Source organism: Sus scrofa, chromosome 18 (genome assembly GCF_054392235.1).
Source record: "Sus scrofa isolate SSC_HxYL_T2T_F1_AM1 chromosome 18, Sscrofa_HxYL_maternal_Yorkshire_Landrace_v2.0, whole genome shotgun sequence".
Classification (NCBI taxonomy): domain Eukaryota; kingdom Metazoa; phylum Chordata; class Mammalia; order Artiodactyla; family Suidae; genus Sus; species Sus scrofa.
The window spans coordinates 49,626,874-49,642,399 of record NC_139400.1 but is presented as its reverse complement, the minus strand read 5'-3'; the positions used below and the strand labels follow the sequence as shown (position 1 = coordinate 49,642,399).

Genomic DNA, 15,526 nt, shown 5'->3' with positions numbered 1-15,526 from the left:
CATGGTGTATAATTTTTTTGATATGTTGTTGGATTCGGTTGGCTAAGATTTTGTTGAGAAGTTTTGCATCTATATTCATCAATGATATTGGGCGATAGTTTTCTTTTTTGGTGGTATCTCTGCCTGGTTTTGGAATGAGGGTGATGGTGGCCTCATAGAATGTCTTTGGGAGTATTCCTTCTTCTTCAACCTTTTGAAAGAGTTTAAGGAGGATGGGCACCAATTCCTCTTTATATGTTTGATAGAATTCACCTGTGAAGCCATCTGGTCCTGGGCTTTTATTTGTAGGGAGTGATTTTATGACCTCTTCAATTTCATTTCTAGTGATTGGTCTGTTCAGTTGGTCTGCTTCTGCTTGATTCAGTTTTGGCAGGCTGTAAGATTCTAGAAAATTGTCCATTTCTTCCAGATTGTCAAACTTATTGCCATATAGTTGTTCATAGTATTCTCTTATGGTTTTTTGAATTTCTGCTGTATCCGTTGTGATTTCTCCTTTTTCATTTATAATTTTGGTGATTTGGGTTCTTTCTCTCCTCTTTTTAGTGAGTCTGGCCAGGGGTTTATCAATTTTGTTCACCTTTTCAAAGAACCAGCTCTTGGTTTTATTAATTTTCTCTATTGTTTTTTGAGTCTCTATTTTATTGATTTCTTCTTTGATCTTTACAATTTCCTTCCTTCTGCTGACTTTAGGACTTCTTTGTTCTTCTTTTTCTAATTCATTTAGGTGGAGGGTTAAGTTGTCAATTTGGGATCTTTCTTCTTTTTTGAGAAAGGCCTGGATTGCTATAAATTTCCCTCTGAGCACTGCTTTCGCAGCATCCCATAGATTTTGAGAGGTTGTGTCTTCATTATCATTTGTTTCAAGATAGTTTTTAATTTCCTTCTTGATTTCCTCATTGACCCATTGGTTTTTTAGTAGCATGTTGTTTAGTCTCCATGGAGTAGGTTTTTTCTCTTTCCTTTTCCCATGGTTGATTTCTAATTTCATGGCATTGTGGTCAGAGAAGATACTTGAGATAATTTCTATGCTCCTAAATTTATTGAGATTCGCTTTATGTCCCAATATGTGGTCGATTCTTGAGAATGTTCCATGAGCATTTGAGAAGAATGTGTATTCTGATTTTTTTGGATGTAGTGTCCTGAAGATATCAATTAAGTCTAACTTTTCTATTGTTTCCTTTAGGATCTCTGTTGCTTTATTGGTTTTCTGTCTAGAGGATCTGTCCATTGATGTGAGGGGGGTATTTAGGTCTCCTACTATGATTGTATTCTCATCAATATCTCCCTTTATGTCTGTTAATATTTGTTGTATGTATCTGGGTGCTCCTATGTTTGGGGCATATATGTTGACGATAGTAACATCCTCTCCTTGGATGGATCCCTTAATCATTAAATAGTGTCCTTCTTTGTCTTTCTTTATGTCTTTTGTTTTAAAGTCTATTTTGTCTGATATGAGCGTTGCAACTCCTGCTTTTCTGTCATGTCTATTGGCATGAAATACTTTTCCCCAGCCTTTCACTTTCAATCTATATGTATCTTTTGTCCTAAGGTGAGTTTCTTGTAGGCAGCATATTGAAGGTTTTTGCCGTTTTATCCACTCAGCCACTCTGTGTCTTTTGATTGGGGCATTCAGTCCATTGACATTTAAGGTGATAATTGATAGATGATTATTTATTGCCATTTGATCCTCGTGTTCCAGTTGATTCTATGGTTCTCCATTCTTCTTTTTTTTTTTTTTTTTTTTTTTTGGTTGGATGGTCTCCTGTTATTATCTGCTTGAGTGTATTTTTTTTTTTCATTTTTTGCAAATGCAATATTTGGTTTTGGCTTGTGGTTGCCCTGTTTTTTAAGTATGCTAACCCCTTCCCATAATTGTGTGTTTTAGCCTGATGGTCCTGTAAGTTCAAACACTTCATTATTATATTAAAATTAAGAAGAGAGACATACATACAAACAAAAAGGATTATTTACCTCCTAACATCCCTTGCCCACATTTTATGGTTTTGATGACTCTTTTATTTTTTTCTTTTTAATTTTATTTTGTTTGAAGCATGTTCATGATTAAATCTGTATGCTGGCTTATTTGAGTGACTGCTCTCTGATTGTATCTTCCTCAGTCCTAGTTCTTCCTCTTCTTCTTCTTCTTCTTTTTTTTTTTTTTTTCTTTTCTTTTTTCTTCCCTTTCCTTCCTTTCTTTTTGGTTTAGAGAAGCCCTTTCAATATTTCCTTTAACCTGGGTTTTGTGTTGCTGTATTCTTTAAGTTTTTGTTTGTTGGGAAAAATTTTTATTTCCCCTTCTATTTTAAATGATATTCTTGCTGGATAAAGTATTCTAGGTTGCATATTTTTTCCTTTGAGCACTTTAAATATCTCTTGCCATTCCCTCCTGGCCTGTAGTGTTTCTGTAGAGAAATCAGCTGCTATTCTTATGGGGGTTCCCTTGTAGGTAACATTCTGTTTTTCTCTTGCTGCCTTTAGGATCCTCTCTTTATCACTAACTTTTGCCATTTTTATTATGATGTGTCTTGGTGTGGGTCTGTTTGGGTTCAGTTTGTTTGGGGCCCTCTGTGCTTCTTGTATCTTGAATCCAGTATCCTTTAGATTTGGGAAGTTTCCAGCGATAATTTCTTCAAATATATTTTCCATTCCTTTATCTTTTTCTACTCCTTCTGGAATTCCTATTATGCGTAGATTGGCCCGTTTTATATTATCCCATAGGTCTCTTATATTGCTTTCCAGTTTTTTGATTCGGTTTTCTGTCTGTTGACCAGATTGAGTGATTTCCATTATTCTATCTTCCATATCACTGATTCGTTCTTCTGCATTATTCATTCTGGTTTTTACTGCCCCTAGTTCAGTTTGCATCTCTGCAAATGAATGTTCTAGTTTTTCTTGGCTCCTCCTTATATTTTCTAGCTCCTTTCTGAGGGTATCTGCATTGCTGTTCATATCTTCTCTTAATTCCTTCAGTATTTTCACTATTTCTCTTTTGAACTCCAGGTCTGTCAGACTGCAGAGATCAGTTTCATTGTTGACTGTTTTAGGTGAGTTCTCCTGTTGGTTTGACTGGGGGTGGTTTCTCAGCTTCTTCATCTTGCTTGTTGTCTTCTTTCTCCTGAGGGAGTTGTACTCTCCGTTATCGGGTAGTGTTTGCCTTGTCACTGCCCTGGAATATTTCCTGAGGGCTGTCGTTGTTGGTCAATCTTTTTTTGAGGCAGTGTGGCTTTTCTGGAGTGTTGATGGGACTAACAGTGTTTCTTTGAAGCAAAGGAGGACTTCCTGAGGGCAGACAGGACTGGGAGGTCCACCCCACGATGGTAGCAGATTTCACTTGGTTCTCAGCACCCCCTGGGGTCTTGGGCGGGTAGCAGGGCCCTTGGAGACTCAAGAGGCTCCTCCCCAGGGCAGCCCGACTCAGAAAGACCGTCTGAGATCTTTTCCCGATTCGGCCAGGCTTGTTGCAGCTTTTCTGGGCTGCAGGGGGTCCTGCCTGGAGCTGGCAGTCCTATGCAGCTGGTCCACTAGGTCTCAGCACCCCTTGGGGTCTTGGGCGGGTAGCAGGGCCTTTGGAGACTCAAGAGGCTCCTCCCCAGAACAGCCCGACTCAGAAAGACCGTCTGAGATCTTTTCCCAATTCGGCCAGGCTTGTTGCAGCTTTTCTGGGCTGCAGGGGGTCCTGCCTGGAGCTGGCAGTCCTATGCAGCTGGTCCACTAGGTCTCAGCACCCCTTGGGGTCTTGGGCGGGTAGCAGGGCCCTTGGAGACTCAAGAGGCTCCTCCCCAGGACAGCCCGACTCAGAAAGACCGTCTGAGATCTTTTCCCGATTCGGCCAGGCTTGTTGCAGCTTTTCTGGGCTGCAGGGGGTCCTGCCTGGAGCTGGCAGTCCTATGCAGCTGGTCCACTAGGTCTCAGCACCCCCTGGGGTCTTGGGCGGGTAGCAGGGCCCTTGGAGACTCAAGAGGCTCCTCCCCAGGACAGCCCGACTCAGAAAGACCGTCTGAGATCTTTTCCCAATTCGGCCAGGCTTGTTGCAGCTTTTCTGGGCTGCAGGGGGTCCTGACTGGAGCTGGCAGTCCTATGCAGCTGGTCCACTAGGTCTCAGCACCCCTTGGGGTCTTGGGCGGGTAGCAGGGCCCTTGGAGACTCAAGAGGCTCCTCCCCAGGACAGCCCGACTCAGAAAGACCGTCTGAGATCTTTTCCCGATTCGGCCAGGCTTGTTGCAGCTTTTCTGGGCTGCAGGGGGTCCTGCCTGGAGCTGGCAGTCCTATGCAGCTGGTCCACTAGGTCTCAGCACCCCCTGGGGTCTTGGGCGGGTAGCAGGGCCCTTGGAGACTCAAGAGGCTCCTCCCCAGGACAGCCCGACTCAGAAAGACCGTCTGAGATCTTTTCCCGATTCGGCCAGGCTTGTTGCAGCTTTTCTGGGCTGCAGGGGGTCCTGCCTGGAGCTGGCAGTCCTATGCAGCTGGTCCACTAGGTCTCAGCACCCCCTGGGGTCTTGGGCGGGTAGCAGGGCCCTTGGAGACTCAAGAGGCTCCTCCCCAGGACAGCCCGACTCAGAAAGACCGTCTGAGATCTTTTCCCAATTCGGCCAGGCTTGTTGCAGCTTTTCTGGGCTGCAGGGGGTCCTGACTGGAGCTGGCAGTCCTATGCAGCTGGTCCACTAGGTCTCAGCACCCCTTGGGGTCTTGGGCGGGTAGCAGGGCCCTTGGAGACTCAAGAGGCTCCTCCCCAGGACAGCCCGACTCAGAAAGACCGTCTGAGATCTTTTCCCGATTCGGCCAGGCTTGTTGCAGCTTTTCTGGGCTGCAGGGGGTCCTGCCTGGAGCTGGCAGTCCTATGCAGCTGGTCCACTAGGTCTTAGCACCCCCTGGGGTCTTGGGCGTGTAGCAAGGCCCTTGGAGACTCAAGAGGCTCCTCCCCAGGACAGCCCGACTCAGAAAGACCGTCTGAGATCTTTTCCCAATTCGGCCAGGCTTGTTGCAGCTTTTCTGGGCTGCAGGGGGTCCTGACTGGAGCTGGCAGTCCTATGCAGCTGGTCCACTAGGTCTCAGCACCCCTTGGGGTCTTGGGCGGGTAGCAGGGCCCTTGGAGACTCAAGAGGCTCCTCCCCAGGACAGCCCGACTCAGAAAGACCGTCTGAGATCTTTTCCCGATTCGGCCAGGCTTGTTGCAGCTTTTCTGGGCTGCAGGGGGTCCTGCCTGGAGCTGGCAGTCCTATGCAGCTGGTCCACTAGGTCTTAGCACCCCCTGGGGTCTTGGGCGTGTAGCAAGGCCCTTGGAGACTCAAGAGGCTCCTCCCCGGGGGAGCCCGTCTCAGAAAAACCGTGGGAGAATTAGGTCGATCTATTCACGGCCTGGCTAGGCTTGTTCTAGCTTTTCTGGGCTGCAGGCCTTTTCTAGGGGGCTGGTGGTGTTTGGTGCTGCTCTGTGGAAGTGTAGCCCCTCCAAAGGGCAAGCAGGCCTGTGCAGGGAGAGCCCCTGCGGTGGTAGGCTTCAGGCAATTGTTGAGGCCAGCCCTCCTGGATGGCAGGCAGCCCCAGGTTCGGCGAGAGCATAGGGGGTGGCGGGGGTGGGGGGAGGGAATGCACTGGGAAGCACAGCTTTCTGCTAGCTAGCGGGCCTGTAAGCTTGCTGTGGCGTGGGGGGTATTCTATGGGGACCCACCCCTTCTTCTCTCCCCTCCCCAGCACGGGCGCAGACCAGGCTCTTCTCCCAGGTTCCCTCTGAGGCGGCTTTCCACTTCCCCGCCCCTAGAGTATTGCTCCCTTCCTCTGCGACAGCTTTGTTTTCTAGTCTCCCAGGCAGTCTCTGCCCCGTCAAATGGTTTAGAGACCTCCCAAGCAGTTTCCGCTCTTCCCCGCCCCCCTAGCCCGGGGACTAATCTCTGGAGCTGAGGTCTCGGTGCCCAGCCCCCCCCACCAGGCGTCCCCCGGCCCTTTCTTGGGGACTAACCTTCGGAGGCGAGGTCTCGGTGCCCAGCCCCAACCCAGGCGTCCCCCGGCCCCCTCTCGGGGACCAACCTTCAGAGCTGAGGTCTCGGTGCCCAGCCCCCACCCAGGCGTCCCCCGGCCCTTTCCCGGGGACTAACCTCTGGAGCCGAGGATTCGGTGCCCAGCCCCCACCCAGGCGTCTCAATTTTTGCTGACTGTGCCCGTAGTTCAGATGGTCCGTTGGGTTCTTGATCTTTTTTCCGTACTCCGACTTACTGCTACACTCTTCTCTGCATCTGGAGATTCCTCCGGTTCGTTTGATCTTTCCCCCGGTAGGAGACTTTCCAGGGTGCGGGATCCCTTTCTCCTCCGCAGTTCCCTTTCGGGAGCGCCCGTCCCGCTCGGATTCACCTTCTCTCACTCTCCTCTTTTCTCCCGTTCTGCCCAATAATGTCACGAACTTCTTGCCGTTATTGGAGTTTAGGTTCCTCTGCCAGCGATTGGTTGTTGTTCTGTGCGAGTCATTTCTTCTGTAGATGTGCTTTTTTTGTTGTGTTTGTGGGAGAGGGCGAGCGTGTCCCCCTACTCCTCCGCCATCTTGTCCTCTCTCTGTTGGATTTTTTTTTTTGACAGGAATGAGAGTGCCTCATTCCTCATCTCTGCCCTGGACTCCTTTCAGTGTGTGTTGAAGGTCAGCAACTGCAGTGGTTAGTGACCTAATCCTTGAAGAGGCAAATAGTAAGTACAGTTTTTAGTTGGCAGAGCTTCAAATTTAACCATGGTTTGGGAAGTATTTCATGACCATTTTGTCCTGTGGTGCTAGGAATGCTTATTCCTAGGTCAGGCAAGGATTTCATTGATAGGCCACTCAGTGTGCTGTTATTGGACTAGGCCTTATTAGCAGTAGCCAAAAGTCTCTGGACCACCTGTCTTTTTTTTTTTTTCGGTCTTTTTGCCATTTTCTTGGGCCACTCCCACGGCACATGGAGGTTCCCAGGCCAGGGGTCGAATTGGAGCTGTAGCCACCAGCCTATGCCAGAGCCACAGCAGCTCAGGATCCAAGCCGTGTCTGTGACCTACACCACAGCTCATGGCAACGCCGGATCCTTAACCCACTGAGCAAGGCCAGGGATCTAACCTGCAACCTCTTGGTTCCTAGTCAGATTGGTTAACCACTGAGCCATGACGGGAACTCCAAGGACCACCTGTCTTACTAAATTAGTCTGTATGGTCCAAGAAAATATTCCCTCTTGTTGCTTCTTCCTATATCTAGAGTTACACTTTTACAATCAGTGATCTCATAAAGAATTAGATATCTGGTCAACTGCTTCAGGTCGCCTAATCATCATTTTATTAAGGGCCCAGTCACACATTCGGTAATATAAGAAACAACAGTCTTGTAAAAGACAGAATATAGGTAATATAGCTGGTAATATTAGTAAGGTCCTAAGTAAGAGTATAAGCCAAGAACTTCCGTTACTGTGGCCCAGTGTATCCCCAGGCCGTCTGACTCAGTCTCTGCTGTACCAATCCTTGTCTTGGTATTGTTCATAAGGCACCCAGCCCTATTTCCAGTAGTATTAGCCTGGTTATCCTTAGTTTGCTTTAACTGTTCCCAAAATAAATTAAATGATCATAGCTTGGTGTTAGCCATATGATTTCAGCCCACAAATGAGGGAGGTTACAGTCTTTGGCCCAAATTTTGCTTGTTTTTCTCATTGCGCTTGAGTGACCCTATAAGACAATTTGTATTTATGGCAAGGGTCATACCAGGTATTAATTGTCCAGGTGAGGGGATCTTCTTGTCATCCTTGTCTGGTAGTTTGAGCATTATTCTAAGGTGATTTTTGAAGTTGGCATTCTTCCCCATAGACCAGTCCACTGGTCTTCAACTTTTGAAGTTGAACTATTAATCCAAGAGCCAGTTCTCTTTTGACCTAGTTAAGAGTACCTAATAAAAGTCCTTCCATCTGGGTTAGAGATAATCCTTTAAATGATGTCTTCTCCACTGTGCATAACCTTCTGGTTGTAGGTCATGGGGCATCTGATCTTTATCCAAAGATGCATTACTGAGATAAGTTTCAGAAACAAGCTTAGAGTGACCTTTTAATAATTCACTTAAACTTTACAATAATATAAAAGCAAGGAGCTGTCTGGGAAGTGAGTTAGGCAGTAAATATAGATCTCAATTAACAAAACTAGAATTTATTTATTTTTTTGGCAGTGGAAATTCCTGGGCCAGGCATCAAACCCATACCACAGCAGAGACCCAGGCTGCTGCAGTGACAATGCCAGAGTTCTTCACTGTGCCACAAGAGAACTGACCATATAGGCTTTTTAAAAAAAAAAATTGGTTTTGGGAGTTCCCACTTGGTACGGTGGGTTAAGAATCTGACTGCAGTGGCTAGGGTCGCTGCAGAGTTGGGATTTGATCCCTGGCCTAGCACAGTGGGTTAAAGGATCTGGTATTACCACAGCTGCATAGGTTGCAGCTGTGGCTCAGATTCAGTTCCTGGCCTGGGAACTTCAATATGCTGCAGTGAGGCCATTTAAAAAAAAAAAAAAAAAAAAAAAAAAAACTTTGCTGGTATTTTTTATAAGGAATCTCAGATTATTATTATTTTTTTCTTTTTAGGGTTGTACCCTTGGTATATGGAAGTTCCCAGGCTAGGGGTCGAATTAGAACTGTAACTGCTGGCCTACACCACAGCTCACAGCAATGCTGGGGATTGAACCCACGTTCTTCCTCATGGATACTAGTTTCGGTTTGTTACCACTGAGCCACAGTGGTAACACCTCAGATTAAATTTTTAAAAGACCAAGAAAGCCATACCAATTCCTTGTCATAGATTTTACCTATGATATCTATAGCTTTGGGTGGTCCCCAAAATACCTTAAGATTCCTGCACCTGTTAGGAGGTGGCCTGATAAAGCTGTTGGGAACCTCTTATCTGGAGGGATTAGATAGAAAAGATATTTCAATTCTGCTTATAAAGGTATAATTTACCAAACTGTCGTAAGTCATAATTAGCTTGAGGGGAAGGTTTACCTTATATCTGGAAAATGCAGACTAAAAGCCAGTAATATTTCAGACAAACCATAAAAATTATAACCATATTCACTAGTTCACCCAGTCCTGTGTAACTAAACCTTTTAATTAATTTTATGAAGCCTTCAGGTTTTCCACTAAAATTCTTTTTTTTTTTTTTTGGTCTTTTCAAGGGCCACACCTGCGGCACATGGAGGTTCCCAGGCTAGGGGTCTAATCGGAGCTGTTGCTGCTGGCCTGAGCCAGAGCCACAGCAACGCAGGATCCAAGCTGCATCTGCGACCTACACCACAGCTCATGGCAACGCTGGATCCGTAACCCACTGAGCAAAGCCAGGAATCAAACCCACAACTTCATGGTTTCTAGTTGGATTCGATAACCACTGAGCCACGACGGGAACTCCTCCACTAAAATTCTTATTTCTTTCCCACTTTAGCACTGTGGTCTGAAAGTTATCAGAAACCTATGCTTGCTTGTTAAAAAGTCCTTGTTGTGACTTTTGTTAAAGAGGAAGCATTTTTGCAAAGAGCATCAGAGTAAAACAGTAACCGTCTATGAATAACACAACGCTTAAGAAGACACAGTTAAGAAGATCTGGTTCTAGGAGTTCCTGCTGTGACACAGTAGTTTAAGGATCCAGGGTTGTCTCTGCAGCATTTCGGTTTTGACCCCTGGCCCAGGAACTTCCATATGCCACGAGTGTGGCCATTAAAAAAAAACAAAAACAAAAACAAAAAACCTGATTGCAATGCAGTCGACAAGAAAGTTGGTCAGTATGGTGACATACAACATTTTAAGACAATAGCTAGAATTACGACCAATAAGATTTTACTAGCACATACCAGAGTTTTAGAGATTCCCTGTAATTTCTAGAACATCTATATTAATAACATGTACCCATATAAGATTTACTAAGATTCAAAACTTCCCATGTAATTTAACATACCAAATAAACCTAGTTTAATATCTTTCTTTAGGATGTTTCAAGGGCCCAAAGTTAAATAGAGGTCAAAGAAACGTCATTACAATTTGATTTGGAAAGTTTGTCCAAAAAAATCTCAAAAAGGTTTTTAAACACTTGGCAGATAGAGTCATAGGCTACTGTGACCAAAGTGACAATAAAAGATTGCAAGGGCAAATACAGAACAGGTCATTTAAAAGGTAAAGGAGGAGTTCCCGTCGTGGCTCACTGGTTAACAAATCCGACTGGGAACCATGAGGTTGTGGGTTCGATCCCTGGCCTTGCTCAATGGGTTAAGGATCCAGCGTTGCCATGAACTGTGGTGTGGGTTGCAAATGTGGCTCGGGTTCTGGTGTTGCCTCAGCTGTAGCGTAGACCAGCAGCTACAGCTCCGACTGGACCCCTAGCCTGGGAACCTCCATATGCAGTGGGTACAGCCCTAAAAAGATAAAAAAATTAAAATGTGAAGAAACTTAAAATCTATTATCAAAGGAAGCTTAACTTTTTTTTTTCTTCCCCCGCTTTTCAGGGCTGCACCCACGGCATATGGAAGTTCCCAGGATAGGGCTCATATTGGATCTCCAGCTGCTGGCTTACACCTCAGCCACAGCAAGGGGATCTGAGCCAAGTCTGTGACCTACACCACAGCTCATGGCAACGCCAGATCCCCGACCCACTGAGCAAGGCCAGGGATTGAACCCACATCCTAATGGATACTAGTCGGATTTGTTTCCTCCGCGCCACAACAGGAACTCCCGAAGGCGTCTCAACATTTTAAGAAAACTTAACTTCTTAACAGAGAGAAAAACCAAATTCAGGTTTTGCATCAGTTTACTTCTTATTTTTTATTTTTTGCTTTTTAGGGCTGCACCCTTGGCATATGGAGGTTCCCAGGCTAGGGGTCAAGTTGGAGCTGTAGCTGCCAGCCTACACCACAGTCACAGCCACAAGGGATCCAAGCTGTGTCTGCAACCTACACCACAGCTCACAGCAACGCTGGATCCTTAACCCACTGAGTGAGGCTGGGGACCAGGCCTGCGTCCTCATGAACAATAGTCTGATTCATTTCCGCTGAGACACAATAGGACCTCCTGCACTAGCTTACTTTTAAAATTCATCTAGTCAACTAAATTTATTCCTAACTTAGCCAGTCCTGAACTTCTACAAAATTCCTTTCTCAGAGTTCATGTTCCACATTAGAAAATGTTTCATCATTTTCTGTATCCATATTAGTTTATCCCCCCCCCTTTTTTTAACCCAATCTAGAAACAACTAGCTCTAGGACAAAACTACTTTCTTTTCCCTTAACAAAATGCAATTCCATTTCTCATATCTTCTTTTACTGAACACACACATCCTGCTTTCCTACATAGACTGAAATGTTTTCTTATTTCTAGTAGCTTTAATGACATATTTAAATTAAAATCCTAAACTCTTAAAACCTTAACTTCTAGTGAAAACTAAGAGTAAGCAAGCAATTGTGAACTTTTACATTAGAATTCTGTAGATTGTCAAACATAAATACCAATAAAGAACTTCTAAAAAGCATGTACTTTCTCATAAAAAATATCTGTGTGGTACCAAACATTTATTAATTGTCCTAAATATTTTTAGTTTTTCTGTAAAAGGACACCAATGTTCAATAATTAATCCTTTAGGAGTTTCCTTGTGGTGCAGTGGAATAAGGATCTGGTGTCACTGCAGTGGCTTGGGTTGCTGCCATGGTGGGGGTTCAGTCCCTGGCCTGGGAACTTGCACATGCCACAGCCCCCCAAAAACTTTCAGTATCTTATTTGGCGATGACCTAGCTATTCAATAAACTTCTATCATTTACCTTAATTTAGCACAACTCTTAACTTTTTTTAAATTTATTTTTTGTCCTTTGTCTTTTTTTTTTTTTTTTTTTTTTAGGGCTGCGCCTGTGCCATATGGAAGGTTCCCAGGCTAGGGGTCCAGTCGGAGCTGTAGTCTCTGGCCTACGCCAGAATCACAGCAACACGGGATCCAAGCCACATCTGCAACCTACACCACAGCTGTTGACAACACTGGATCCTTTAACCCACTGAGTGAGGCCAAGGATCAAACCCGAGTCCTCATGGATGCTGGTCAGATTCTTTAACCCCTGAGCCATGACAGGAACTACAGGAGAGATTATTTTTAAATAGACATTCCTAAAACAATTATTTCCTAAAGAGTTTGCCCAAAAGATCCTATCTCATTTATATTTAATTTACTTTATAAAAATTTCATCATACCAAGTTATTTTTCTTGCTGACAAATTTAAAGTGGATAGATCTTTGATTCTGTTAAACCTACGGACAACAAAGGTATTATACTTAATGACTTTAAAGACCTGTAAAAACCTTTAAAGTCTATATTAATTAAATCAACAAACTTTAATACCAGGTATTAATTTAACACTGAATATTTCATTTTGTCCAGTTTCCTTTATATTTATGTAAGTGCTTAATTTCCTTTAAGCTAATTAGGTAGATCTCATTTACAAATTAATTTTTTGTTTTGTTTTGTTTTACTATCCAAAGGCAAAGACATAAATGCACCCATAGTCCTAAAGACACAGCCAGAGATCATATAGCTTCATTTTCTAATCTTATGCGTGAATCAGGTATTACAATTAAAAAAAAAAAAAAGACTCACTAGTTTATAACAGTTGAATTGAATTACATTTAAAAAGGCCTCTTTCCGTAGTTCCCATTGTGGCACAGTGGAAATGAATCTGACTGGTAACCAAGAGGTTGTGGGTTCGATCTCTGGCCTTGCTCAGTGGGTTAAAGATCTGGCATTGCTGTGAGCTGTGGTGTAGGTTTCAGACTTGGCTTCGAACCTCCATTGCTGTGGCTGTGAAGCAGGCCTGCATGTGTAACTCAGATTGGGCCCCTGGCCTGTGAACTTCCGTATGCCTCAGGTTGCCCTTTAAAAAAAAAAAAAGGCCTCTTTCCATATTTTCCCCCTCAGTCTCAGTCTCAGTCTTAGGAATTTGAGATGGTCTAGATAAGAGAAGTATTTCTGAGAACTCTGGCCTCAAGGCACAGAGAAAGAAAAGCAGGTACTCCTAGAAGGACTTGTTCTCTCAGGGTCAGAATTCTGAAAAGATGTTTTATCAAGCCAGCTTTCACCAACAACTGCATATGCAATGTAAGATCCATTTCAGGGCCAAAATTGCCTTGAATTCCCAATTAAGTACTCGTAAGCATAAGTTTTGTATGTTCAAAAGCCTAACTGGGTGTTAGTTGGAGGCTGGCTTGCTTTTTTTTTTTTTAATGGCTGCACCTGTGGCATGTGGAAGTTTCCAGGCCAGGGACTGAATCCAAGCCACACCTTCCACCTTTGCCACAGATGCAGCTGTGGCAACACTGGATCCTTTAATCCACTATGTTGGGGCTCAAACCTATATCTCTGTAGCAACTGGAGCTGTTTCGGTTGTATTCTTAACCCACTGTGCCACAGTGGGAACTCGACGCTGGCTTTCTGATGTCCTGGTTTCTGTTTGAAAGACCCTGTTTGTTTGTTTGTTTTTAATTTTTAAATTTTAGGGCCACACCCCTGGCATATGGAAGTTCCCGGCTAGGGGTCAAATTGGAGCTGCAGCTGCTGACCTCTACACCACAGCCACAGCAAAGCCAGATCCTTACTTAACCTACTGATCGAGGCCAGGGATCAGACCTGCGTATTCATGGATACTAGTTGGGTTCGTTTCCACTGAGCCACTATGGGAACTCCTGTTTCCCATTTTAAAGCTGAATTTGTCAAAGATAAATTTTCCTGATAAAATTGTGTGGTGGGCTAGTGTGCTACTTGTGAGCTTAACTCCTCTGGGCATCACCCTAGTATCACTTCAGCTCTCACATCTCTCGGTTTCTCCCTTTGGTGGTCTAAGACCATGGTGGGTGCACGGATCACTGATGGCCAGTTCTTATATGCGACCCTTGGATGAGCAGTCTTTTAATGAATGGGTGGGTTTCCCTATACAAATGCTGCATGGGATGAAGACTCTGCCTTCATCACTCCTGTAAGTTTCTTAGTTGCCTGAGAAAACCCCAACTGACTGGGGAGGAGTCTTGGCCTCTCTTCAGAGCAAAGCTTCTATGTACTATCTTCACTTTGCTTCCAACAAAGTCTTATTAAGGCAGCCAGATTGGGGAAAGTTATCAGATCAGCCTCTTACCTCAACACTCAGCCTACTTTTGCAGTGTCTTTCAGTCAGGCCCTCATACCTTTCAGCTGGGTGGGCACCCCCCAGTATATCTTTCAACTGGGGTGGGGGGCAGGTACTTGTTATACACTGCAAATAAAACTGAGGATTATTAACCAATACAGGAGATCTGAGAACTGGGAGCGACTCATCTGAATTCGTCTGGACTCTGCAGGGAGGCAGCCGGGTACAAGAGGCCTCTACTGGTACCAAGGTTCCAACTCCTGGTAGAGTTGAGGCGAAGGAAAAGAATCTGTTGTAGATCCCTTTTGTTGGTTGCCAAAACTGTCGACTGAAAAAAAAAAAAAATACATGAGAGTTGTGAGTTAAAGTTTTATTGGGGGCAAAATGTGGACTCTCGCCCTGGAGACAGCCTTGCAGATATCTCTGAGGAACTGCTCCAGAGAGGTGGTGGGGGGGCGGTCGGTACATATACGATTTTGATGGAAAAGGTGTATATACAGTCAGGCAGGCATTTTGGCAGAAGTTTGGTTGATGCTGGTCATGAGGATTAAATGTTTCCATTAATGATTTAGTGCTTTTCCAGATATGAGAAGATGCAAGAAATTGGGCTCATAGAATCATCTAAAAAATACTTAGCTGAAGGCCTGTTCTGCCAGTTTTTCCCAGCGCACGGAATGCCTCATTCCCAGTCTCTGCCCTGAACTTCTTTCAATGTGTCCCGAAGGTCTGCTGTGGTTAGTGCCTTCGTAGAGGCAGATGGCAAGTGACAGTTTTTTTTGTTTGTTTTGCTTGGTTTGGGGTTTTTTTTTGGCTGCACCTGTGGCATGTGGGCCAGGGATCAAACCTGTGCCGCAGCAGCCACCCAAGCCACTGCAGTGACAACACCAGATCCTTAACCAGCCATTCCACAGGGGAACTCTGGCAAGTGACGGTTTTCAGTTGGCAAACTTTTTTATTGCTTTTTTTGTTTGTTTTTTAGGGCTGCACCCACAATTTATGGAGGTTTCCAGGCTAGGGGTCCAGTCAGAGCTACAGCTGCCGGCCTACATATGCTACAGCCCATGGTAATGCCGGATCCTTAACCCACTGAGTGAGGCCAGGGATCAAACCCGCAACCTCATGGTTCCTAGTTGGATTCGTTTCCGTTGTGCCATGATGGGAACTCCAAACTTTTTGAATCCTGTAGAACAACATACTTCATGATGTACTTGTGAGAATTTGAGTCCATGATGTTGATGTTTATTTAAAAGCATGTTTTGGAGTTGCTGTTGTGGCTCAGTGGTTAATGAATCCAACTAGGAACCATGAGGTTGCGGGTTCGATCCCTGGCCTTGTTCAGTGGGTTAAGGATCTGGCCTTGCCGTGATCTGTGGTGTAGATCACAGACGCGGCTCGGATCCCATATTGC

At 44.8% G+C, this 15,526-nt stretch overlaps 1 protein-coding gene across 10 annotated transcripts in view; it reads left to right on the top strand.

Moving 5' to 3' along the window:
* The window catches only part of AVL9 (AVL9 cell migration associated), an 84,160-nt gene that overhangs the window by 19,316 nt on the left and 49,318 nt on the right, over positions 1 to 15,526 (top strand). The window contains exons 2-3 of one of the 10 annotated variants that reach the window (XM_085005908.1): positions 6,565 to 6,669; positions 14,702 to 14,877. The exons of 7 other annotated variants lie outside the window; for them this stretch is intronic. In XM_085005908.1, the coding sequence (XP_084862034.1) occupies positions 14,875 to 14,877 (3 nt within the window). In that variant the 5' untranslated portion in view covers positions 6,565 to 6,669; positions 14,702 to 14,874. Of the gene's footprint in view, positions 1 to 6,564; positions 6,670 to 14,690; positions 14,878 to 15,526 lie in introns of all 10 variants that reach the window. 2 more of the 10 variants (XM_085005907.1, XM_085005906.1) reach the window with 2 other exon arrangements.